This window comes from Hyalella azteca, unplaced genomic scaffold (genome assembly GCF_000764305.2).
Source record: "Hyalella azteca isolate HAZT.00-mixed unplaced genomic scaffold, Hazt_2.0.2 contig16016, whole genome shotgun sequence".
NCBI lineage: Eukaryota > Metazoa > Arthropoda > Malacostraca > Amphipoda > Hyalellidae > Hyalella > Hyalella azteca.
Genome location: NW_025945843.1, coordinates 1 through 26952, shown reverse-complemented (window position 1 = coordinate 26952; position 26952 = coordinate 1). Strand labels below are relative to the sequence as shown.

Sequence of the window (26952 nt, the reverse complement as noted above, 5' to 3'; positions counted from 1 at the left end):
CGACAATATCATGCTGTATATCACGACAATATCATGCTGTTAATCCTGCGGTAATCATGTGGGATTATCATGACCGTTTACCGGCAGCGGTCATCAGTTAGGGTCAGGCCACATGGCGCCTCATTAGACCGCCTTATCATTTATCAGCAAGCGCGCTTATCTGCGACTGCGACGCCCCTCTTTCTTATCTGTGGTTACATTAAATTTCTTTTTCAAAATAATTTGAATTTCGTTGCACGAGCACGATATGCAATAATTGCGTCCTTCATTCCTAATCCTATCAACCTGAATCTCCTTTTTATAAATAACAGAAGTGCGTGCGCTTTTAAATATTGACAGGTTTAAACTCATATTTTGCACAAAAAGACTCCCGCCCATTTGACTCTCGTTTCAAAATGTAAAAAAAATAATATTTTGCATCTTTTGAATAAAATTTATAAACACCAATTTCTAATTTTTGCATATTTTGAAGAAAATTTATAAACACCAATTTCTAATTTTTGCATCTTTTTAAGAAAATTTATAAACACCAATTTCTAATTTTTGCATCTTTTGAAGAAAATTTATAAAAACAAATTTCTAATTTTTGCATCTTTTGAAGAAAATTTATAAACACCAATTTCTAATTTTTGCATCTTTTGAAGAAAATTTATAAGCACCAATTTCTAAATAAAATTTTGATAGTGCAATCCTTTCCTCCCACTTTTACAATGCCTTCCTATTCTCTCACTTAGAATAAATTTTCAGATACTGTTAATATCCTAACACGATATGTGTCGTTAATACGCGCCCAAAAAACAGCCTTTATAAATTTGCCGGAATTCAAATTCGCTGACAAACTTTGACAAATAAATGCAAGATGCTGATGAAAATCTACCGATTCATTCAATGGCGCTTACCTGGGAAACATGAAGGCTGCTGCAGCCGTTTTCTTTACATCATACAAAGGTTAAACAAACACTGCTGAAGCAGTATATACGTATCACTGCATACATGGGCCAAACAAACACTGCTGAAGCAGTATATATCACTGTATACATGGGCCAAACAAACACTGCTGAAGCAGTATATATCACTGTATACATGGGCCAAACAAACACTGCTAAGTATAGGACAAAGTATGCATTACAGTATAAAAGTGTGAAACACACACTTACATGTGTATGCTTCACACTGGACCTCAACACTTGCCTCGCAGAAAGCATCTTGTAGCAGCAGACTTGTCCAGCAGACTGAGGGATCGCCCTCTGAACATTACTTCTCGTTACTCACAAGCGCCGGTGCGTCTCTAGAGAATACATGTAAAGCGCTGCTGCTCTTTGATGGTCTTGAGTGGCCGTGCTTTACGACTACAAAATTACTTTGTGTGTGACTTTAGTGAGTCAAAAATGTGAAAAATTTCCTGAAATTCTTAGCAATTGAATAAATTCAGTTAGTAATATTTGTCCACCGTAAATTTTCATCGATGGAAACTTTAATTTTATTTTCACACTATTCACTGTCTAACTAATATTGATTATGAAATTGAATGAAAAAGTAAGAAAAAATGAACTTCTTAGTCACTGTCTGCTTGAACTAAATTTCGAGTCCATCTTCCAAGAGGCTTTAGTGCAAGTTGTCCTCCTAATGCTTCAGATCATTTCGCTATTTCGAATTGCTGCCCAAATAAGTTTGAAGTCAAGGTACCTTACATGATTTTATGCCGTCTTAAGGGTTATGATTTGAACGCGAATCCTGATTTTCGTACGTAAGCGAAAAAATTGGTCATTCGCTCTGCGCGTTCGATTTGCTCATGCCACTCTGTGCAGAAAAAAGAAATGTCATGTGGCAAATCTTGAAGATTTTATTTCTCAAGTTTATTCTTATTTTATGTCATCTCCTGGCTTTATGTTCAGGGAGATTAAGCTAATTATCAAAGTCCGCTTCATAACCACGACTATATATTTTTGTCAAGCGAAGCTCGTCTACATTAATAAAAACCGAATTTTGTTAGCAAAAGATAATAATGCTGAGGAAATTTTATCCCGTGCTTGTTGCTTAGGAATAAATTATTACGCTTCTATAATGGCTTTTCGTGAATTTTTTTAGAGTAAACTTTTATTAACGTAGCAAATGAAAGCTCCGTGCAGCACGTCGTAGGAGTTAAAGGTATTGCATTTGACATCTGAACCAATTACGCCAGGCTCGCATTTTATCAGAAAATAAAGAAAATTTAACTTTACGTTTAAGTATTTTTTTCGTCATGTATACGTAAATGATATGCATTAATTTATATATAGTTCCTCAATCTTAGTGTGCGTGATTTGAAATGTTTCCTAGGAATTTATTTTAATTAATTCAATCAAAATTCTATAATTTTCCATGCATTTTTTTAATCAGTTTTCCCTCCACCGTTTGTGTAAGGTTTTGAAAAAATCGAAAACAGGCTTACTAGGCTGATTGATTATTTTCCTTCTGTTACTTTTGAGATTTTAATGCATCATATACCGCGAAATTTTAAATGTTATATGTAATTAACATCAATTTCAAATATTAAAACTTCATCAATAATTTAAAAACCCAATTCGACACAAAAATGCTACTTAATTTTCTTTGGTAGGCTTCAAAAGAAAATCTCTACAGCTTTTGGCTTTGCTAGGTAGTGTTGTAGTGAATCCCTTCGAATCTGATCTCTTCTTGCTCACTTATCATTAAATTCGATTTACTGTGTGTGCGTACCAAACCATCGGATGGTTCGTGCCGATGCTATATGATTGAATTTTTCAAAATTTTTGAGCAATGAAGAAAGAAGAACAATTGCGCTCTGTTTGAAAGAGGATTAATCGTATTGTATTTAACCGAAGTTAGCAATCCTTCTTAATAACATTGGTTTTATTTCCATATATGGAGACTATTTATAAGTATCTTCTATTGTTCACTAGCTGTTAGGCGTCTTTTTAGCGTATTTTCTCATTTATGGAAAAAATGCACTATTGTGCTCGCCATGTCCGTCTGTCCATCCGTCTGTCTGTCCGTCCGTGACTTCACGTTTTCGTCCACGATAAAATGCGCTCTCTGTCACTCACTGCAGTGAGTAATGAGTTGTAAATATGGCGCTACGATCATTCCGAGACGAGAAAACATTGTCTTTGGTTGGGATTTCCTCCGGCACTGCGATGCGGGGAAGCATGTATAGTAAACGAGCGGTAATTCGGACTCTCTCGCCTCATTCAAGGTTTTTTTCTCGGCGGTGACTTAGGGTAAATTACTTTTATTTGATATTATTATTATTTGTTATTAATTGCTCAGGAAGTTATGGGCAGGTTATTGGTGGCCGGCCATTGGTCGTATGGCGCACAACACTTATCAGCAACTCGTATGACACTAATGGTTCTCAGTGAGCAACTCAATTATAGCCTCTCGCACTGAAACTTATCACTGACACGAAGTAAGATCTCTAGATGTACGTGAGCTGAAAGATTTTGTTATTAAGACTGGAGGTAGATTTTATGTCCAAAAGGTCGACCATTGATTGCGTGAATAGTAGAGAGAATTCAATAATTTTAATGCAAATAAATTTATTTTATCATGTTGTTGCCTCTAATTTAAACTCACTCCTGCTATTGCAGCTCCTCTATCTTTTCTCGCTGGTCATTCTCATGCTGCAGCACTTTCTTCATCAGCTGCCATATTAATCTTATACTCCACCTGATGCCTCTCGATACTTCTGCTGTCGTTGCCGCTCCCGCTAAGGCAATCCATCATAGGTGATGATGCAGCTCATTCAGCGACTAGTTCGGCCATCCATTTTTCCTATTTTGAGGCTCAAAAATGTCGTTTCTTGCTCCCAAAACAAGAGAACCGACGCTTGGAACCCAAGCCCCACGAATTTTTATAAATATACTTGATTTATTTGCCGTAGCTGAACTTATAGGTAGGAAATTTTCATGGCGCGGGTCCATGCAGTAATGTTTTCTGGGAGCGTTGAAAATTTCATCTTGAAATTGTGTTCCTAAAACCGGGAAACTTTTTTTCACGTTATTACCAAAATTCCGCGATTACATTGGGGCTTGCCCATTTTTAGCGCATTTTCTCATTCATGAAAAAAGGCGCTATTTTGCTCGTCATGTCCGTCCGTCTGTCCGTCCGTCCGTGACTTCGCGTTTTCGTCGATGAGAAAATGCTCTCTCTGTCACTCACTGCAGTGAGTACTGAGTTATATTTTTTAGGATGTATTACTCACGTATATAACGAATAATTATTCAATTATTTTATTGTTACTTGTATTCGTAGAACATGAATTAGTATGATCACCAACCCGTGTGAGAAATTATAAAACATTGCCGTACGTTTAACAGTTGAGGATAATAATTTATTCAATGATTAATAAGCCTCCTGGAGCGTTGCTTATTCGACGTTTTCGTTGTGCATGTTTAATCGCGCACAAATAATAGGCTAAGAAATTAATTTTAAAATTTCAGCTTCTTTCAATTTTAGTTTTCATTTTGTATTTTAACTGCAGATTATGAGGAAGTAAAAAGATTATTCAGGTCCTAAAAATCAGTAATTCACTTCGATATCTATTTCTAGTCGTTACCATTGGAAATTTAAATACGGCTACATTTTCGATAATCGGAGCGTTTTCAAAAATGATGAAATTCGTTTGTTTGAGTGTATTATTTATGTAGACATCAATTGCATTAATGACTGAGAAGCTCGTGTATTATTGCAAATTTTTTAGGAAAATTCTGGAAATTGTCTTTTACCGCAACCAAAAACATCAAGCGTGAGTGGTTAACCCAATGTGTTTTCCTGAGGGTTTTCCAAATGTGTATGACGTGTAAGATTTTCCAAGTTATCCATAAAAGTGCGGCGAGCTAACCACGGAATATTTTCGAAGCTTGTCCTATATACCAAGTGTTGACCCTGAACTTGCAATAGATGTTGCGGTAGATTCAACCTACGGGTAGACTATCTTGCCTATGAAATACATTCTTCTCATGACCGGAAACACATAACCAGTATCATTAATATAGTCATTATAGTGCAGGGATTAGAATTCATAAAATCTTGCTCGGTTTGGAATTATTATGTTGCACTGTGAAGAATTGTAAAAATAGTGCTGTGTGCGGATCTAACGGTAGCTACTAAAGTATGCCAAAGCAAAGGTTTGCTAAACCCTTATATTCTTGAGGTTATCATGCTAAATAACAATATATATTATGTGGAAATTCATAATATATAGATCAAAAATTCTTTGTAGACCAGCGCTGAAACTGTCATCTCCACCTATTTAAAATTGTCATGTCGTGTTACATAATAATGTTCCAGGTTAAGTAATAACCTTGTCATGTCATATTTGATCATAGGGTTGTATGGTGCGTAATAATGTCGGCTTGTCATGTTACATAATAACTTTCTGTTGTGTACAATAATGTTGTCATGTTACATAATAACGTTCTATAGTGTACAATAATGTTGCCATGTTACATAATAACGTTCTATACATCATAACGCTCTACGGTGAACAATAATGTCGTCTTGTCATGTTACATCATAACGTTCTACGGTGTACAATAATGTCGTCTTGTCATGTTACACAATAACGTTCTGTAGTATACAATAAACTCATCTCCATAACCCGCAGGTTCGAGAGCGAGCAGCACAAGGCGCGCTGGGTGGAGGTGGTCGAGCAGATCGAGCGCAGCGGTGGCGTGTATGACCTCACGGCCACCGAGCTCGTGTACGGCGCTAAGCTGGGCTGGCGTAATGCTGCCCGCTGCATCGGCCGCATACAGTGGAGCAAANGAGGGGTAGGGTGTTTTGGTCTGTAAGTGGGCTGGAGGGAGAGAGAATGTTGGGGGTCTGTAGAAGGGGGAGAGGGGTAGGGTGTTTTGGTCTGTAAGTGGGCTGGAGGGAGAGAGAATGTTGGGGGTCTGTAGAAGGGGGAGAGGGATAGGGTGTTTTGGTCTGTAGGGGGACTGGAAGGAGAGAGAATGTTGGGGGTCTGTAGAAGGGTGAGAGGGGTAGGATGTTTTGGTCTGTAGAAGGGCTGGATGGAGAGAGAATGTTGGAGGTCTGTAGAAGGGTGAGAGGGGTAGGGGGTTGTGGTCTGTAGAGGAGCTGGGAGTGCTACTTCACCAGACATCTCATGTTGAATCAAAGATGTTTCGACGTCATTTGGCTCGTGGTACTTCAGCTTGAATGGCATTGAAGAATCAGCAACAGGCCTACGGCCTAATAAACACTGAAACAGCTATATTACTATCAGTGCTATGTCTGATCTCTGCTCGTGGCGTGGGCAAGAAAGTGGCTTTGCTATTTGGACTATTCGACCCATCATTTTTTGCGCATTTTCTCATTTATGAAAAAAATGCACTATTGTGCTCGCCATGTCCGTCTATCTGTCTGCCTGTCTGTCTGTCCGTCCGTCCGTCCGTCCGTGACCTCAAATTTTCGTCGACGAGAAAATGCGCGCTCTGTCACTCACTGCAGTGAGTACTGCATGAGTTATATTTTTAGGCATTAGGCTCAGAATATGACGCTTATTCTTGTGCGTGCTGTGATTATTATGAGAAAATCAGTACGTGAATTGAAAGTTCATAATTGAACTCGTATGTAGCCCATATTCATTACGGAATTAATGCCATATTGAAAATATTAGATGACTTTTTGACGAGATTCGACCAACAGTAGCGTGACGATCTCCTATGTCATTATATTTTTTATCAAAAGCTTGTTGAAAGTAATTAAAATATTCGTTTGGATTGCAGTAGACATACTGCGTTAAAATGTACAAAATATTGACTTATTTTCTCGTTTTTATTTGATTTCATTTGATATTTTATTATTTTCAAAACTGTTGCAGAAGAATATGCAATGATGAAGTTTTCATAATTGCCTTTAATCGTTCGGATGATAATTTTTTTATGGCAGTTCGCCTTCTCTGGATTTGTTATTACCTTTATAATATTGCATGATGTGTTCCTGCTATTATGCCTACCTAAAATATAACTTTTAAATATACTTCAGGTGTTTGATTGCCGCTATGTGACTTCGGCCAGTGGCATGTTTGAGTCTATCTGCACGCACATCAAATACGCTACGAATAAAGGCAACATCAGGTGAGCTTATCTGCACGCACATCAAATACGCTACGAATAAAGGCAACATCAGGCGAGTCTTTCTTTACGTTCCCGCAGACGCATTCGAAGACACAAAACAAAGTCGTCCGCAACTTAACATTTATTGGCCTGGCGTTCATGCAAAATGTTAGAAATTGCGTGTTTTTATTGTATAGATCTGCACATTATTCGCGCTCATATGCGAAAATGCCCAATATGCACAATATGTGAGGAAATATATTTCGAGACGTACATCGGACATTTCTCTTCATTCGGCTCGACTTTATTTACACACGAACACAGCGAACAAATTTAATGTTCGTGAGAGTCGCAACGAAAAAATATAAAATCTCTACAAGTCACAGATTTTGCCTAACGACATGTAAAAAAACATGCTCCGTATAATTGCCACATCGACTGAATTCTGGTGTTCTGGAATTTGCAATTATTACGTATCCTACTGTTGACTTTTCATTGCTTAAATAATGTATTTCTTCTCATATATTCTCTGCGATGATATAAGAGAATCGAGATAATTTTTTTTTATTTGAGTCAATGTTCATTTCGCCGTATTCTCATACTAGAACTGAGAATAAACTCGTGTTTCTTCAAAGGTTAAACACAGCGTTCCCTCTGTGGCCTTCCTCAATATATCAATTGTTGATTGAAATTAGATTTTTCACCTTGTGCTCGGGTAGAACTAAGACATCAATTCGCAGCGGTGGAATTTTTTGATGCATTTTTCTCTGGTTGCGTTTGCTCGTCACGGTCAGTTGCTTTTGCATTTCTGAAACGTCCTTCCATTTGTTATGGTTCTCTCCTTTTTAATGGCTTCAAAACTGAGTTAATCAGCGCAGTAACGCGTGGCATGAGCTCTTGCAACTGCTCAAAAATTTGCCCACGAAACTCAAACACTACGTGATTTTATTTTCACTTTTAAATGGCTCACTTTTAAAATTTCTAAAGTGAAAATTTTTAAATGACTCACGAATTTTCACTTTTAAATGGCTCTACTATATAGTCTCTTGATGACATATATCTCGCGTAGTATGTTAGTGACATCGCTTGACATGTCCGAAACATTACGTCACTGTTTTTTACAATACGTCACATGTTTGTGTCATCATTCTACGCATTCGTGTTATCACGACACGCGTTTGTTACATCACGTTTAATGTATTTGTTTACATTACGTTTTTCCCGTTTTTTTGTGACCATCATGCTTTATCAATACCGCATCGTCACTTGTTTTTCTCCTTCGTAACCAGGTCGGCCATAACACATCGTCACTTACATCGTCACTTGTTGTTCTCCTTCGTAACCAGGTCGGCCATAACACATCGTCACTTACATCGTCACTTGTTTTTCTCCTTCGTAACCAGGTCGGCCATAACCATCTTTCCGCCTCGCACGGATGGCAAGCACGACTTCCGCATCTGGAACAACCAACTGATCAGCTACGCAGGGTACAAGAATGCGGACGACAGCGTCTTGGGCGACCCTCTCAACGTCGAGTTCACTGAGGTGAGGGAGCGAGGGCTCCGTCTGTCGGAGGTTTTGCTACCTTGTCGACGTCAAGTTTTACGGTGCAAGTAATCGAGAAAAGTAGAAATGTGATAACTCGTTTATCCAAGTCAATTTGCTCTATTAGCGTTAGCCTAACCGGGGGGTTACTGATTTTGACGAAGATGATTGAGATAAATGACAAAAAAATTTTAATCTATCTTCCCGATATATAGTTTACGAAGGCAGGGATATCAGTGGTGCGTTTTTCTCGAAGTCGAGTGAAATCTTTGATTTCAGAGTGAACACGAATCCATTTCGCTAAACCACATGACATGACAAAGTTCAAGAATCGGCAACAGGCCATGGGCCTATTTCTTCAGTGCCGACATTTCTATTCTATTCTATTCTATTCTAACTTTGCTGCCGGCACTAATATAAAAATTAGTCATTATTGATTATTTGGGCCATGAGCATCCATTTCTGCTGTTGGTAAAAAGTAGCTGTTGGTAATAAGTAATTAAGTTGTTGGTAATAAGTAATTAAGCTGTTGGTAATAAGTAATTAGGCTGTTGGTAATAAATAATTAGGCTGTTAGTAATAAGTAATTAAGCTGTTGGTAATAAGTAATTAAGCTGTTGGTAAAGTACGTGTCCTGTCTCCATCTTGTAGGCGATTGTTTAATAACTTGAAAAAATTTTCACTGTTGTAACACGCTCTTTAATTCAGCTCTGAATGTCTCAGGTAAAGTGTTTTATTTAGTTTTGTTGAATTCCTTAGGTTAGTGGAACGTTTCTAATTTTATTACGTGTTCAATAAACTTCAAATTTGCTTGAATCGAAAATGTCTCAGAAATTGGAATTTGTAGGTTAGATATTAATGTTGAGCAACGTATTAGTGCTAAATTTCTGCCGCCCCTACGCTGAGTTTGAACTGCTGCGACATCTAGAGGCCTCTTGGCGCGCGTGCCTTGAATTTATATTCGATCAAATTGCCTAAGTATTGCCCGCCAGAAAATTTTAACCGATATATAACGCTCAACTTTCTGTTGCTGGCCTGCGCCGAGCCATACAATTTATTGGCTCTCATACAGTAGCAAACGTGCAACTGCGGATTCAGTGCAATTTTTTTCGTTTTTCATAATAAAATATTTGTGTTTTGCGCTGCCGCTACATCTTTCTGATACATGTTTCAATTTAACGGATATATCTGTAGTCCTGACAGCATGTGTATTACAGATTTTTTCAGTACTAAGTAAATTCCTCGTAATGTAGCTCACTATACGCGCAAGATCACTTATATCTGTCACGCTATTTGCAATTACGGATATTTTTGCAAAATTTTCTATAATTAGCTTTAAAAAACTCGATATACTGGCAAAATTACTTGCATCTGTCGCGCTATTTGCGATTACAAATGTTTTTGCATCATTTCCTATACTTCACAAAACAAATTCCACAATACCCGCTAAATTACTTGTAGATGTCGCGCTGTTGGCGAGATGTCTTTGCAAAAACCTAGATTACTAAAAAAGCTAAATTCATGAAAATGCAAAATTATTTTGTGTTGCAGGTCTGCCTGCAGTTGGGCTGGAAGAAGCAGACGCGGTCTCAGTTCGACGTCCTGCCTCTGGTGCTGTCAGCCAATGGCCACGATCCTGAGTGGTTTGATTTGCCGGCCGACCTCGTCTACGAAATCAAATTAACTCATCCCAAGTGAGTTAACCACTATTCTACGCATTGTTCATGAGGAATTTTATTATAACCTTTTGCTTCTCATAAAAATAAATTTTCATCACATTTTTATGCAATTAGTTAACTTCAAATCCGAGAAAGCTTTATTTCTTTGTTCTTTGAGCAATTGAAAAGTTGAAGTGTTCAGAACAAGTATATAAACTGTCGTATATAAACTATGTCGTTGAATTAAAATTCACAAGACAAATTATAGATTTTTCGTTTTATTATAGTTGAACCCTTTAATACTTTAATTCCTTACCAGCTATTTGCTAGTTTTCATTCTATTTTACTATTGTATGTATCGTATGGTGCCATTTTTTCTGTACAATTACGTAATTATCCTTCATTGTCAGTGTTAGCATTTCTTCTTTTTCCTCTAATTTTTTAATTATGGAGTTGATTATAAAAAGAACTCGTATAAATTTTCATAATCAAACAAATCAACACTTCAATTCGAAACCTTTACAGCCCTGAATGTTCCGCTTCCATGTAACATGCTTCCGTTAATAAAATATGTACAGCTCAACGTAGATTTTAGACGAGCTATCACTGAGCTCCCTAAAGTTATGATGCGTTGATGATATTCGAGTCCGTGATTGCAGCGAAGTCTGTTCATGACATTCAAACAGCCTGCGATCTCTAGGCAAGTTCTCAGCAAATATGCCTTAAGTTTTCTTAAACCTCCGCAATCTTGTCTTCGGCGCAGCTTAGTTCTCAGGATGTTTCGGCTGCAATTTGCCCTCCCGCTGTCGCTAGAATTCTGCGCGAATTCTAGAATTCGTTGGCCGGTGTATTAACTTCTTTAAATTTCCTTGCACCCTCGTGGCGAGGGGAGATTTTTGATCCAGAATGTATTCGGAATTGACAACTTCTGTGGACGATCTGCAGGGAAACGAAATTTACTCTTTTTCAGAATTATGCTTCTAATCTAATTTTAAGAATAATTTTGAAGAATATTTAAGAGGGTTTCAAGTATTGCCGTTGAGTTTCACTCGAAAGAATTTGTACTTCAAATTTGCGCACATTATTTAATATTGATACAATTTCCTATTTTATGCTAGTTATTTGCATAGAAATGTATTTCTTCACTTTAAACTCGTTGAACTAAAGTGAGAAATGAGAATTTGTTCTACGAGATGTTAGCGATTAATGTGTTTATTTGCTTCACATCGTGATTTTTACAGTAATTTTAATCAACCAAAATTATCTAACAAGTACAGAATTTCCGAATATGTGTACTTTTGTTTGATTTAATTTTTATTTGTTAACCAATTGACCACAGATACGTAGACCGTCGTAAATGCTATTATTAGAGCCTGGGCACAAGAACAACTATAAATAAGCCTGGGAACATGAACCACTCTCACTTAACTAAAGGTTCCAGGTAATATCTCTATCACTGTGCTTCATATTGAATAATTTATTTAACCAGTTAGCTCGATGTCGGCAAATTTTGCTGGATGGTATGCAGCTGGCCCGACGTATAAATAAAAATTGGCTATTTCTTGAGCAGACATGAGCATCTCCTTGAAATCTAAATTATAAAATAGAAAGTTCCTGGGACCTGATGTGTACCTGCCGTAGATTTTTCACTACCGCGCCGTATTTCAGATAATAATTAAAGAGAAACTATCATTTGTGATCTGCCTAGTCTGTTAGAGCTGTCTGAATATCAGGATCTTGCGTAGACCGTCGATTTTTTTCGTGTTTGAACTTGCTTGAAGCTCAATTTGTCATCGTTCTTCTACACTTGTTTTGCTGGTGCTTATTGATGCAATTTCGGACTTTTTTCAATTAGATAAACTGCATTCAAATTTTAATTTGGCTTGTTATCTGAACTGACACAGCCGTGATGAGTCCTTGCTAGTTCAAAACACGTGTATCGTTTCTCGTCCTGTATCTTTCAGTAGAGCAGAATTTCAATCAAATACAGCTCGAGCTGCAGCCTCAGATACGCTTACTATTTGTTGCGTCAAATGCATTTCGCTTGTAGAGCCTTAGACCCAGCCATGGCCTTTTACCTATATTTACTTGCGATTACAGCTCACTGATATTCTTCAACCTTCATTCCCCTCAGCTTCGATTGGTTCTCCGAGTTTGGCTTGCAGTGGTACACCGTGTCAAATGTGTTGTTCACCTCTTCTTTCCCTCACTTATGTTCCCCTAAAGCCTAAACCCTCATTCCCCTCAGCTTCAACTGGTTCCCCGAGCTTGGCTTGCAGTTGTACACCGTGTCTAATGTGTTGTTCTCTTCTTCCTTCTCTCACTTATGTTCCCCTGAACCCTCATTCCCCTCAGCTTCGACTGGTTCCCGAGCTTGGCTTGCAGTTGTACACCGTGTCTAATGTGTTGTTCACCTCTTCTTTCTCTCACTTATGTTCCCCTGAACCCTCATTCCCCTCAGCTTCGACTGGTTCCCCGAGCTTGGTTTGCAGTTGTACACCGTGTCTGTGTTGTTAACCTCTTCTTTCCCTCACTTATGTTCCCCTAAACCCTCATTCCCCTCAGCTTCAACTGGTTCCCCGAGCTTGGCTTGCAGTGGTACACCGTGTCTAATGTGTTGTACCTCTTCCTTCCCTCACTTATGTTCCCCTAAACCCTCATTCCCCTCAGCTTTGACTGGTTCCCCGAGCTTGGCTTGCAGTGGTACACCATGTCTAATGTGTTGTTAACCTCTTCCTTCCCTCACTTATGTTCCCCTAAACCCACATTCCCCTCAGCTTCGACTGGTTCCCCGAGCTTGGTTTGCAGTGGTACGCGCTGCCCGCGGTTGCCAATATGCTGTTCGACTGCGGTGGCCTGCAGTTCCCCGCGGCGCCTTTCAACGGCTGGTACATGGCGACAGAAATCGGCGCTCGCGATCTCGGCGATGTCACGCGTTATAATCAGCTTGAGGCGAGTATAATCAATTTGAAATACGGGGCATTAGCACCCGGAAACATTTAGGTTTGTGTTAAATTTATTACCGTTGGATTCCATTGTAAATTGAATAAATTAAAATACGTTTTGGGTTTATGACTTACTTGGAGCAGGTTTCACTAGACGTTTGTTTAATTAATTATTAAATCGTACTATGCATTTCTCAAAATATTAAGGGGACCCACTACCCTAAAATTTTCAATTTTGGCGTTTTTCGGTTTTTGTGCTCATCTGAAAGCTGGAATTCTGCTCTTTCCAATGGTACCACTGCCATTGCTGTACGCCAATATTTAGGTCATGACGTCTCTTTAAAGGGAAGCGGGTGAGAGAGTTCTTTAAGTAATTATATATAAAGTAATTAGCTGCTGAAATCTTTGAATATAGTTTCTACTTGAGTTGTGCTGCAGTTACATGCTTAGTTTCATCTTAAAGCTGACATTCTGAGCTTTCCAACGATACCACTGCGATCCATGTACGGCAATATTGACGCAGATGGCCGGGCTTTAATGAGGGGCGGGGGGTGGAGTTCCTTCACTAAATAGACCTTAGAAAATTACAGCGGCAAGACTACATATCTTGGTGTATCTGGCATCTGAGCTCAGTTACCCTCCTAACATTGTACGTAGAGGTGCGCTACAAGTTGCTGCTAGCATCCTTGAGTGGATTAAGCTACAGAAGCCTGTAGTTTGGTATCCATGCTACATTTACCTCATCAACATCGAGCACGAGACCCTCGTCCTCGTCGTCACCTCTACGTTCGGCAACGGCGACCCGCCTGAGAACGGCGAGGTGGGCAGTAGTACGGACGATCAGTAGTGAACCTCTATATATAGTACACAGATGATCAATACAAAGATGATTAATTCAAAGAAATCAATACAAGGATAAGTAATAAAAAACATATAAAAAGAAATTAATACAAAGATAACTAATACAAAAAAGATATACAAAGAAATAATACAAAGATAATAAATACAAAGATAACTAATACAAAGAAATTAATACAGAGATAACTAATACAAAAAAAAACAAATACAAAGAAATTAATACAAAGATAACAAATACAAATACAATTAATGCAAAGATAACAAATAAAAAGACAATTACCACAAAGATAATCAATGCAAAGATAATTAATACGGTGATAACTAATACCACGATTCTATAAATAAATAATCTAAAATCTAAATAATCTCACATTAATGTTCATTTGATGTCCGAATGCCGTTTTGAATATGGTTTTCTGAGTCCTACAGCCTTTCTCAATTCAACTCCACTGATTATTTAATATTTTCATGACGATTGCAGAAGTTCGCGAAGAGTCTGTACGACATGAAGCGGAGCATCGCTTCTGAAGAGCAGGACGACACTCCTCGGTGAGAAAACTTTTCTGAAATCCGATTATTCTAAGCTTCTTATTTTCATTGCTCTTTGCTTGATAATAGTTTTATTGCTGACCAAAAAAATAGCATCTGAGATCGGTTTGGCATCTGGGGACTACTAAACTCTTGGTTAAAAATGGGCTTACCAGAGTGCTGTATATTTCTGTATGAAGGAAAACTTCATCCGCACTGGCGAACCTTATAGGCAAACTTTATCTTCGATATCACTTAGAGCCCAAACATTTTGCGCCGAACAACCTTTTCCTAATCAAAAATTTTTTGTTTGGAACTTTTCAGGTTTTTTATTCGAATTAAACTTTTTAGTCGATTCATGCGTATTTATCAAATCTGATGACCTCCTGTCATTAACCAGAGCCTTCTTAATAGACTAGTTCATTTCCATTAAACGGACAGAGTTTTATCTCGATGATGTTAATGCATGTCTAATCGACTCGTCATTCAAAGCCTACTGACGACATAGCGATGTTGTGGTACATCGCAATCCTACTGTACCTGAGGGCACGTCTCGTGTTCCTAGATGTCAAATCATGAAAAGTAATAAAAAAATTCTGTTCTCTTTATATTCTTGGACCATAAGTCTTGGTGCTCCCGGTTAAATTAAAATGCTATTTCGTGTAAGAATTCAACTCCATTTGTTATTTTAATCACCAAAGCGCGCATGAATTTCCAATTAATTTTTCCAAATGCTTTCCAATTTTCTTCTTAAATCTCAGGCACGTCTAGAAATTATTATTATTTTCTTTTTTATCACAATTTCATTGCTTCTTAGTGCAAAATTTTATTTGTACGTTCCTCAACATTTTCTAAAATTTTCAGACCCAATAATTAATAAACTTCGTTTGAAAACCAAAACGCATAAAACAATGATGCATTTATCTACTTTACACAAGACAACTTTAAAATTCATTCTCGCCTATAGCGTAAGTTATGCATGTGCTACTAATGATTTGTTCTTCCATTAATCGTCAGCAAAAACCTCAGAAGATTTTCGATATTTTTCATTCATAATTTATCCACTAATGGTTATCATTTTACTGGTATATATAGCTTCGATATTTATATATAGGCTTCTTGACAAATCGAAATTGTGGTGAAGTGGAGAATTAGGGAAATTCTACTGCAAATGGGTAAAATATGTTGACACTAACTAAATATTAACCTTAATGAATATTTTCATATTTTCCTTCTTTCACATTTGTGTGTGCGTGAAAATTATTCTGTACTGTTTTTCTTGTCCGTGCGTGTCAAGAATAATTCTTTATGCATTTTTATATCGCGTTTCGCTCCACAAATTTATTTAAATGTTTTTATTTGCTATGTATTTCTACAATGTTCTTAACTTGTGCTGTCGATTCTTTGAATGTTTACCGATTTCTTCATGTCCAAGCGTGCGTCTTGAGCTTCTTTGCTTGCCAATTCGTATAAAACTTGCACTGATAACAATAAGGAAGTATATGGAATAGAGAAATTTTTAAAACATATTCAGCTACAAGCCTTTCCCCATCTTATTATATTATAACATCACTTACTGCATACCAAGTACACAGGCATGCTCGTTTAATCATGGCTCAGTAAGTACACAGGGTTGTTAGCTTTGCGGTTCTTCATTGCTCTGTAAACTCGAGTTACGTACGTCTAACCTGTAGCTTTTAATGACTTGTAAAGTAAGCAATGAAGGCATGAAAGGTCTTGAAATGAAACAATTCCTGTCTTCAATGCAAGAGAGAAAATAGTTAGAGCACTTTTCATGCGATTCAAAATGTAACTTGACATTTTTTTGTTAGTACGCCTTTGAAAGAGGCAGGTTATTTCGAATTAGATTTGACTTTAATATGTTTAAAATTCTATACAATTAAAACATAATAAATTTGTTCTCATGCTTAAAAATATTTAATTTATGTGTGACCGCATCATTCACAGTCAACAGCTCAATAGTTTTTCTGTATTATGAAAATTAACAAAAATTTAATTTTTTATCAGTATATTTTTGGCGATATTTATTTTGAAATAATTATTTTATTTACTCACCCATGAGGACCGCGTCTGTTTATAAAAAATTCACCATGCATGACAAATATCTTTTGTTCAGATCACGAAGCCAATTTTGAATTTGAAGCCTTCGATTCCAGGCAACTGAAAATTATGTGTGACTGCATTTATTCGGAAGTGTTTTTCGTTACATGAATTTTCAGTTTGAAATATCAGTAGCGGGATAGTTTGTTCGCCGACATAGAGTGGGATATTCATCACACTTTCGAACTAAGCGTAGATTCAGACACAGACATTTTCAAATAATGTTCTAGCTTCATGATCATAATGCCTTCGGAAATCTTTATTGATACTAAATTGATTTTTAATGGGGAAGTATTTGAAATTAATGCAATATTTTTACTTTTAAATTTTGTAGCCGTGTTAATTATATACTTTTTCGAACCACTGATGTCGGACAAATTCTTTTGAAAAGTGTTTTTAGCGCATTAACTCATTTATTGAAAAAATGCACTATTGTGCTCGCCATGTCCGTCCATCCATCCGTCTGTCTGTCCGTCCGTCCGTCCTTCCGTGACTTCACGTTTTAGTCGACGAGAAAATGCGCTCTCTGTCACTCACTGCAGTGAGTACTGAGTTATATTTTTCCTAAATATTTGTTCCTAATCCGTTAGCTGGGAGTAAAATAATCTTCTAATTATGCGACCATTTGATTTTTTCTTTTATTTATTTGAAAAAATCCTGGTTTATCGATATTTCATTAATCTAGTAAGTGCAAATAAAGCTGAAGACGCACGCTTTTCTTCGATATTTTACTCTTGTAATGTTTTCTGCTGGAACTGTTCATTCGAGAGCAGGCTTTGCTCTCATTTGAAGCTGTAATCATGGCAGTATTTATTTATCTGCTTCTTCTTTACCTCTTTTTTTTTTTATATTTTGATTTAGGCTGCCTTCTCTGATGTGATTGCGCCTTCTCTTCTAAATAACCAATCGTTCACATGCTTTTGAAGCAGAAATTTTGAAAGCAGTGGAGCTTTTGATTTGTTAATCTATATACCTGCATTCTTTTTATAAACCGGTCGTTAACAGGTTTCATTCAACCTCCCAGCTAGTTGACATTTATTTCAACATCGAACGTTCCTGTAATTCGAGATGCTCGAATAAATCGTTGAGAAAGCAGCTCAGAGACTGAATTCAATGCATAAAGAAGTACGTTTGCTAACTTTACTTCGCAATCCCCTCTATAGAAGTAATTACATTGTTTCAGAACTTCCTGCCATCCATTACCTAATACTGTAATACAACCTTGCATTCCCAGACAACTTCGTTGTAGTAAACTTCCCCAGTAAAGCTTTGGTTAACGTTTTGCTTATAAAAATATTTTTCATTTACCCGGTTTAAGATGCGCATAATGAGGAGAGTGTTGGCAAATGGTGTAGTGCACGACAAATCGTGATGTCTCGTATAATGTGATTTTTGCCATATGTTTTCTGCAACATAGGTGCTTGTGTTTCATACGTAACTGGAGTGTTTCATGCGTAACTGGAGTGTTTCATGCGTAACTGGCGTTTTTCATGCGTAACTGGCGTTTCATTCTGTACACCACGCTGTACAGTATCTAGTACGACCGCCCAGATTTGTCGTCAGTAATCACCGTTCAAAACCCAGTTGCAGTCTTGATTGATACAAATCATTCATTTCGCGGAACGATATTTACGTAGACATATTTCAGACAAGGAATAGTTTTTTTATTCATGAAGCTTTTATTCTTGAAAACGAACTCCTTAGATCAATTTAGTGAAACAATTCTCGTTAATCAATATCTTCCTAGTTAATACTTTGCTCATGACGCTCGTGTGTTCTGAAACAATTAATTGAACGAAATTTTATTGGTGTGATGCCAGTTTTTTGATCGCCTAGCTCATTGCTCAATGTTTGTGTGATGGTATGTGTTGCGAAAACCTGTATACTGTGAAAACTTGTGTATACTTTTGCAGCAATATCATCCAGGCATTTATAGGCTGTGATCGGGTTTCAGTTTGTAGTAAAATGTCTTGTAAGAAACTCTAGAATATTTAAATAAAAAATCAATTTGCGCAATGTTGAACCTAGTATGATTGTTAGCTTGGCTGATCGATTTTGATTCGCGTACTGCTACCGAGACTAATTTCAATTTTAGCGCTCTAACTTTGTTTTATGAACGACTTCATGATTCAGCAGTAATCATTTTATGAGTGTGGCATCTTTAAAATTTTGTTCTACCCATATTTTTCACAATCTCACTGAAGCAACTAAACATTTTTGTCCTCTAAAAGCTAAGTTCACTTTATTTTTAAAATTACCCACATTTTTATAAACTATCTTTTAAGATTAACTGTCCTCATTACATAAATCAACTTAAACCAGTTACATCAATTTAAGCAGGCAATGAGTGGTAAGTGTAATACACCCTATTTTGTTATGATAAAGAGTTACGACGTGCATTACCATATCTTCGTTAAGGCCGGAACTAAATGCACGTTTCTCTCCCTCAGTCTATAAGGCATAGGCTTAAATCCGACGATTTTCACTCTATCCATAGGCTTATATCTGACGCATATTACATGCACCGCTTAAAGACGCGCTTTACACTCCCGAGCGAAAAACGTTATCTTGCCCAGAACGATCACTGATTTTCACAAGAACTGGCACGGAAACATATCGCGTGAATAATATATTCTGCGCTGCACGTTTGATGTTAATTTTTGTTTTCCCCTTCGCCTGACAAGCCTTCATTTCAATGGTATGTTGAAGTGCTGTGGTCGTAAGCTATAGCAAAGAAGTCAGAAACTCTACATCAATTGTGCAGAAAATACAATTTTACAATAAACTATAACTTGTTTTATTTTCACTCGAAATTTTGGGTTCATGAATATGATTGTTTTAGTGTACATTTTTTATTATTATTAATTTCAAAATTCGAATTTCCGAGCCCGTGAACTTGACGTTGAAGATTTACTAAATGAGCGCCCATGATTTTCGTGTTGTCGTTGTCTAGCACTCGGATTACAAACTTTAAATGTTTTTTATATTATATTGAATCCGAAAAGGTTTTCCTCACTATTGGTTCCTTGCAGTAGTAGTCACAATGGCGTTTTTGATTATTGGTTGTTTTACGTGAAAGTTATTATTCGCATGTAGTAAAACATTGTACACTGATTATAACTTGAAATTTTGTGACTAAAGATCCATGCCTTCTTAACATTATTTTTCACTGGGAAACTATGTTAAAAATATAACTAGTTTTTTTAAATTTAATTCTGCTAAATTTTTAATTTTCGTTTTCTGGTGGAATTGTTTCATGGTTCTCAGATACACTGTTTTTTTATATTATTCACACCTGAGTTCCATCACAGTGTAAATTGTTGATTGTCTTGTTGTAGACGTAGCGTAATGTCGTGCACTCGTTAATTGGTGGCGAGCGAGTTTTCGTCTAATTAATTGTTGTACATAGCAACCCACCAGGCTTCTAATGTTGAATAATCGATGTTTTAACGAAATCAACTCATAATCAACGTTGTATCAATGAAATCAACTCGAATCAACGTTGTTTCAACGAAATCAACTCATAATCAACATTGTATCAACGAAATCAACTCGAATCAGCGTTGTTCAACTAAATCAACTCGTAATCAACGTTGTAACAACGAAATCAGCGTTGTTTCGACGTAATTTGCATGGAGTGTTAAGGCTTTTATATGCACGTCATAGACCATATAGCTGGGCGAGAATCTCAACAATTAATACCACAATTTTTTCTTTATGTTGATATGTTTACATTCTCAGTCAAGCTCATGGCCAGGATGGGCTGTGATTTTTAATTCCTCGTAATAGTTGTGAGAATCCCGCCTCAGATCTGTTACTGTAAGGACCTGATCGTTGGTGCTCGCAACTTTTGTGTCAGGTATGAACTTAACGATCGTGTTCGCAGTCAGCGTTTTTTGTGTGCGCCTTGAAATGTGTGGCCGAGACAGCGCGCTAAATTGAGAATGTACACTGGGCATTTAGCATGCATAGAATGTACACTGTGCATTTAGCATGCATGCTTAAGCGAATCATATTAATCATATTAGTGCGTTGCAACCATCCTATGTTAGACGAATGAGTCTTATTCCATGCAATGGCTAATTACATTTAAGAATTTTAGTCGCAGATTTTGATGTGTAACTATTAGGCATAGCTAATTTCCGGCTGTTCTTTTTTATAAATTTTTGACAGTGAAAGCTCTTCTTGGGCTTAAAAAATATTTTTCCTTGAGATTTTCTGAAGCTTATAAACTCGTTGCTTCTGCTTTGTTTTGATACTGGCCTAAATTATGCCTGAGCATAAATATTATTCTCGGCTTCATGCAGCACAATACTTTCTTTGATTGATTTCAATTCACCTTCAAGCTTTAACTGTACAGCTGGTTTCTCAAATTTTAAAATAGCTCTCATACTTAGCTTACCAAATGAACAGTATGCTTACTGCGGTGCTATTGATTGCTATTGCGCTAATACACGTTGCCCTTCCGTGGTATTATCTTTAAATTTTTTATTGTTTCTTATTCATCGTGCGGGATCACCCTACCCAGAACAGAAAAAATTCTAACTTCAAATTTCTGTTAATGGAACCATTTATACAGACGGACGTTTTCTTTTAATTATAAACACAATGTGTTACTGGTACCAATTTTACGGTAGAATTACGGATTTCTATACATTTAATTGTGAATTGCATTTGAAGCATCGAGTCCAGAAACCTTCTTTTGAGCTCTAGCAGACCACCAAATTTCGTCGCGTGATTGTCAGACGAGAACGCCTCTAGATAGTATTCTTGTTGGGTTTGTCAGCCGCCACATTGTAGGATGCTTTTATAAATGACTGACTTTCAAGTTAGTAAAATTTACAGAAAATTCTGACAAAAAATTAATAAATTTTTTCTTGTCTCTTTGTTCGTGACCTTGAGTTGGCTTTGTGATTTATTAATGAATTTCATTACTGACCAGCCAAATGAATTACGATGCTTTCATTCCCCCATAATTTATTGTACTTCGGCAGAATATTATCGAAGCTGTGAAAGCATATTCTCATCTTATGCTGCCCAGACCTTTACGGGATGATTTTTAAAGCTAATAATTTCTAATCTCACATTTTTGTAATTGATTCATACATTACACTGGAGCTTATTTATTTTTTATACGTACTTGAAACCAGTGAAACATGACGTTAAATTTGAGGTCGCGCTTCATGAAATCATAATCAAACCACTGATCCCGGAGACGTATCGGGACAAATTAGTGTACATATGATAAATGAATTCCTCAGACTGTAAATTATTGATTATTATTAATCGAATTATTAAAATATTGGCTTCGTGTGTCTGTTAATCATACTACTAAGCCCATATACATGATATCACGCTTCGTTTATTCTAAAATGTCCTCAGTGTTCAACGTATTTGCAAAAGTTTTAAAGTGGCTTTGCTCGGGACAGCTTGAACCGCAGTCTGTCGTTCATGCGGATGAACAGCGTCACCGACGCCGGCACCCCGAAGTCCCCAAACGGGGTGCTCACCTCGCAGAAATCTTGTCCCTCCATCGACGACCATCACGTCAAGCCCTTGAGCAACGTCAGGTGAGGCAAGTAGTGCTAAGTTATTGATGATATGTGGTAGAATGTACATAAGGTGATCACTTCAAGCCCTTGAGCAACGTCATGTATGTGGTAGAATGAACATAGGTGATCACGTAGAGCCCTTGAGCAACGCCAGGTGAGGTAGATAGTGCTAAGTTATTGATGATGTGGTTGAATATACATAGGTGATCACGTAGAGCCCTTGAGCAACGTCAGGTGAGGTAGATAGTGCCAAGTTATTGAAGATGTGGTAGAATATACATAGGTGATCGCGTAGTGCCCTTGAGCAACGTCAGGTGAGGTAGATAGTGCTAAGTTATTGAAGATGTGGTAGAATATACATAGGTGATCGCGTAGTGCCCTTGAGCAACGTCAGGTGAGGTAGATAGTGCTAAGTTATTGATGATGTGGTAGAATATACATAGGTGATCACGTAGAGCCCTTGAGCAACGTCAGGTGAGGCAGATAGTGCTTAGTTACTATTAAGGATGGGTAGCAAAATATTATCCCTATTTGATTATTGACTACCACGTATAATGCCCTCAAGTAACATCAAGTAAGGCAAACAAAGCCTTAGGATCATCATAAAATACTGACATGCCCAATACCATCACGTGTAGGTGTCTCAGTGGTAGGTTAGAGCAGTGAGCTGTGTAGGTTATAGCTACATGCTTGCCACATACATGCCTGCTACATATGTCATAGTGTAGGTTATAGCAGTGAGCTGTGTGTTCGACTCCAGCTACATGCGACAGTCTTGGTCAAATAGGACGAGGAAGTGAAGCAGTGAGTTGCTTGTTGCGAGACTCGCAACAAGCTGTGAGAATTTTTGATGTTCAGAATCGGCGACTGACCTAATTGCCAAATCAACTCTGACACCGCAATACCTATTCCTATTTGCAAAAATAGTAAGAATAGTGAATATTAAATCACGAATGAAACGTTTCTCGTTTGAATTTTATTTGCATTTCGTGCATGTCATGCCTCCCCATGCCCCAGGTATGCGGTGTTTGCATTGGGGTCGAGCGCATACCCCAACTTCTGCGCGTTCGGGACCTACGTGGACCAGCTGCTGGGGGACCTGGGTGGGGAGCGGCTCCTCAACCTCACCTGTGGGGATGAACTGGCGGGGCAAGAACAGCAGTTCAACCTCTGGGCGGGAGAAGTGTTCAAGGTTAAATAGAAGTTTCTGTTACTGTATAGCATGCAGTAAATTGCGTGATTTCGCCATTATATATCTACATTATAAAACAATACGTAGGGGAATGTAATTTAATTGCAGAAATTTACAAAAATAACTTTTATTAATATTCAGAAAAATAATCATCGATTTCGCTAAAGCCTTACTGGTTTACACTTTTTTGTTCATGGATTCGACATTAAAGAGCATGCATCTAATAAGCTGCTTTATTTATGCACAAGTCCTAGGCCCTCGAGTACACCTAGTGGCCTAAGCACTCTTAGCGGCCGATTTCTCGTCATCTTGTCTTTAATTTGTGAGTTAAGATGGAAAAGCTGTCAGTGATTGGCAGATGCAGGTGCGAACTGCGTCAGACAATGACCATGCATCAATAAAATACCGCACAACGTTTTTTAACCGCGAAAAGGTTCTAAATACTTCATATGTATTTATCATTGAACAGAATGTGGCTGCTTTTGGTTTCGTCTCGACATGGATTTATTATGGGATTTATTATGAATGTTCACCATAGATCATGATCACTTATACTTCATATGAAGGAATAAAGACTAACTATACTGGGCGTTCTGCCAAAGTGGTTCAAATTTTCAATAAAATCCTCTTAATTATTGAATGGAAGACGACATGACGTACAACATGGCGGAACACGACTTATGTTGTACAACATGACGGAACATGGCATGATTTTAAATAGAAATTTAAAAGCGAAAAAAACTCCACAAAAATTCAGCATTTCTCTATTGAAAACGTTTCGGAGACCAGCTCCATCGTCAGTTCGATAAATCTAGAACACAAATACAGTCAGAAAATTAATAAAGTTTGGAGTCATAAGAAAAAAAACAAAAACAACAGAAGTTAAAACCTAAATTTACAGGCAAAGGGCAGAATAATAAAGAAATACCTATCTATTCACAATTTCTAATGGATAAGAACTGTAGGCAGCATTTAAACTAGGCTTCTCTTTAAAAATATACAATGATTTCAAAATGCGCAGATCGGAAGCACCAGAACTATAAGCTAAAATCCTAAAGTCAGTGTCGGACACCGGAACGTTGCACTGTTCGGTGTGAGTGCGCACAGCCGAATGAGGAGGGCGCGATAGTAACGTCCCAGTCCTATAACTCCTCCCTTTATGCTCAGCGACCCTAGTGTAAAGGTTGCGTGCCGTCATTCCGACGTACGCAGATCCACATCGTGCACAACTAAATTTATAAACTAGGGACGATCGCATGTGAGAAGGGAGGATATCTTTGTACCTAAAAAACGAACCTATTTTGAAATTGTTAACCAGTAAGATATGAAGATTAATGTCCGGAAAGTATTTCATAAACAAATCTTCGGCCATGCGTCCGAAGCCATCTTCGGCCATGCGTCCGAAGTTATGTCAAGAGAATTAAAAGATTTGTTTATTAAATACTTTCCGGACATTAATCTTCGTATCTTACTGGTTAACAATTTCAAAATAGGTTCGTTTTTTAGGTACAAAGATATCCTCCCTTCTCACATACGATCGTCCCTAGTTCATTTATTTTAGGTTTTTATTAAGGTTTTAAAAATTGTAAATTTAGGTTTTAACTTCTGTTTTTTTGTTTTTTTTTCTTACGACTCCAAACTTTATTAATTTTCTAACTGTATTTGTGTTATAGATTTATCGAACTGACGATGGAGCTGGTCTCCGAAACGTTTTCAATAGAGAAATGCTGAATTTTTGTGGAGTTTTCTTCGCTTTTAAATTTCTAGTGAATCTGCGATTCAAGCAATCTAGTGACATTATTACATGATTTTAAATATGTCTGATCATGACAACAACATGATGATTAATGGGAAATATTACAAAATGCAGACGGGATGCGAGACGTTTTGCTTGGACGACGAAGGCGCCATTCTAGACGCGACGGCGGCGCTGAAGGCAGACAGGCGCAAGAACCTCGACGTGAAGCTCATCGAGTGCGACAACGCAACGCCGCGGCAGGTCGGCCTCGCACGAGCCCACGTCAAGAAGGGCGTGCAGACCGTGCATGTGATCGAGTCCAAAAACCTGCACCCCGAAGAGTCCAAGTAGGTCTATGTGCTTCTATTATATATTTAGTTTTTGTTTACAAGGAGTGTTTGAAGAATTTTAAGCGATAAACATTGCCAAGCGAGCCCATGTCAAAAAGGGCGTGCAGACCGTGCATGTGATCGAGTCAAAAAACCTGCACCCCGAAGAGTCCAAGTAGGTCTATGTGCTTCTGCCATATATTTATTTTTTGTTTACAAGAGTGTTTGAAGAATTTTAAGCGCTAAACATTGCCAAGCGAGCCCACGTCAAGAAAGGCCTATATGTGCCGACTGTGTGATGGAGTCGAAAAACCTGCACCTCCATCAATCAAAGTACGTCAGTAGGTAGCTTTTTTTAATAAAAGGAGTTTTGAAGAATTTTGAGCGCCAAATAATGCCAGGAACGAAGACAAATCTACGGTTTCAATGCGAGCAATTTACAATCTATTCGGCAAGCTTGCGTAGTCGATTAAAACAAATAGGTTCAATTAGAATTGAATTAGCGATTTGAACATTGACCGAATACATGTAACGTTACGATATGACTTAGGAGTTATTTGCTAGTTGTATACTCTGATTAGCTTTTACAATAGCGGGCTCTCTTCTACAGTATTAGCACATTTATTTGCACTAGCGTTTGAAAAAATGACCGTGCCAACGTTTGCATTAACGAATAATCATACAATTACTTGATAAAAAATCTTAAGTTATATCCAGTTGGTGTATTGTTCGTTGCAGTCGCGTGAGCTTTTGCCGTAAATAATAATTATATTAGATTAATACTAGAATCAATTAATAGACTACTAGACCTCTTAAAGTTTTTTAATGGTTATTATCACTTCGTAAATTTTCGCCATAACTAATCAATTCCAAGATTATACCTCTTACTTTTTCGTATGGTTATTTTCACGTAGTGCCATCTTTGTTGCGGTCGCATCAACCTGCAATTACTTTATTATACCTTCAAAATTGTTTTATTTTTAAAAACAATAAATGCGCCTTTGCGTGGTGCATTTTCTATTTTTTCATAAATGCCTGCTGCATTTATTATTTCTTTTTCAGCCGGTACACTTTACAATTGTTTTATTAAAAAAATAAATGCGCATTTGCTTTGTGCGTTTGCTATTTTTTCATAAATGCGTGGCGAATTTATTATTTATTTTTCTCAGCCGGCACACACAGCAAGTAATATTTGACATCCGCGGCCGTGAAGGCGCCGCCATCCTGCACTACAGCCCCGGCGACCACCTCGCGGTGCTGCCCTGCAACAGCAGCGGCCTCGTGCAGGGCGTCGTCCAGCTCCTGGCTCCTGGCCACAACCCTGACACTCCTGTACACGTCATGGTCATGCGCGAGACGCATACGCCTAATGGTGAGTGATGCATACGCCTAATGGTGAGTGAC

The 26952-nt window shown here is 37.7% G+C and overlaps 1 protein-coding gene across 1 annotated transcript; it reads left to right on the top strand.

Annotated features, from left to right (window-relative positions):
• Positions 1–5630: 5630 nt before the first annotated feature.
• On the top strand, positions 5631–26920 carry LOC108674023 (nitric oxide synthase, salivary gland-like; the record flags this gene model as incomplete). The annotated part of the gene is made up of 11 exons (XM_047884706.1): positions 5631–5785; positions 7005–7103; positions 8486–8627; positions 10179–10321; positions 13063–13241; positions 13947–14050; positions 14570–14637; positions 22167–22307; positions 23307–23481; positions 25352–25566; positions 26718–26920. Coding segments are annotated over exons 2-11 (1426 nt in total), but the record flags the coding sequence as incomplete, so codon positions are not given.
• Between the last annotated feature and the right edge of the window lie 32 nt (positions 26921–26952).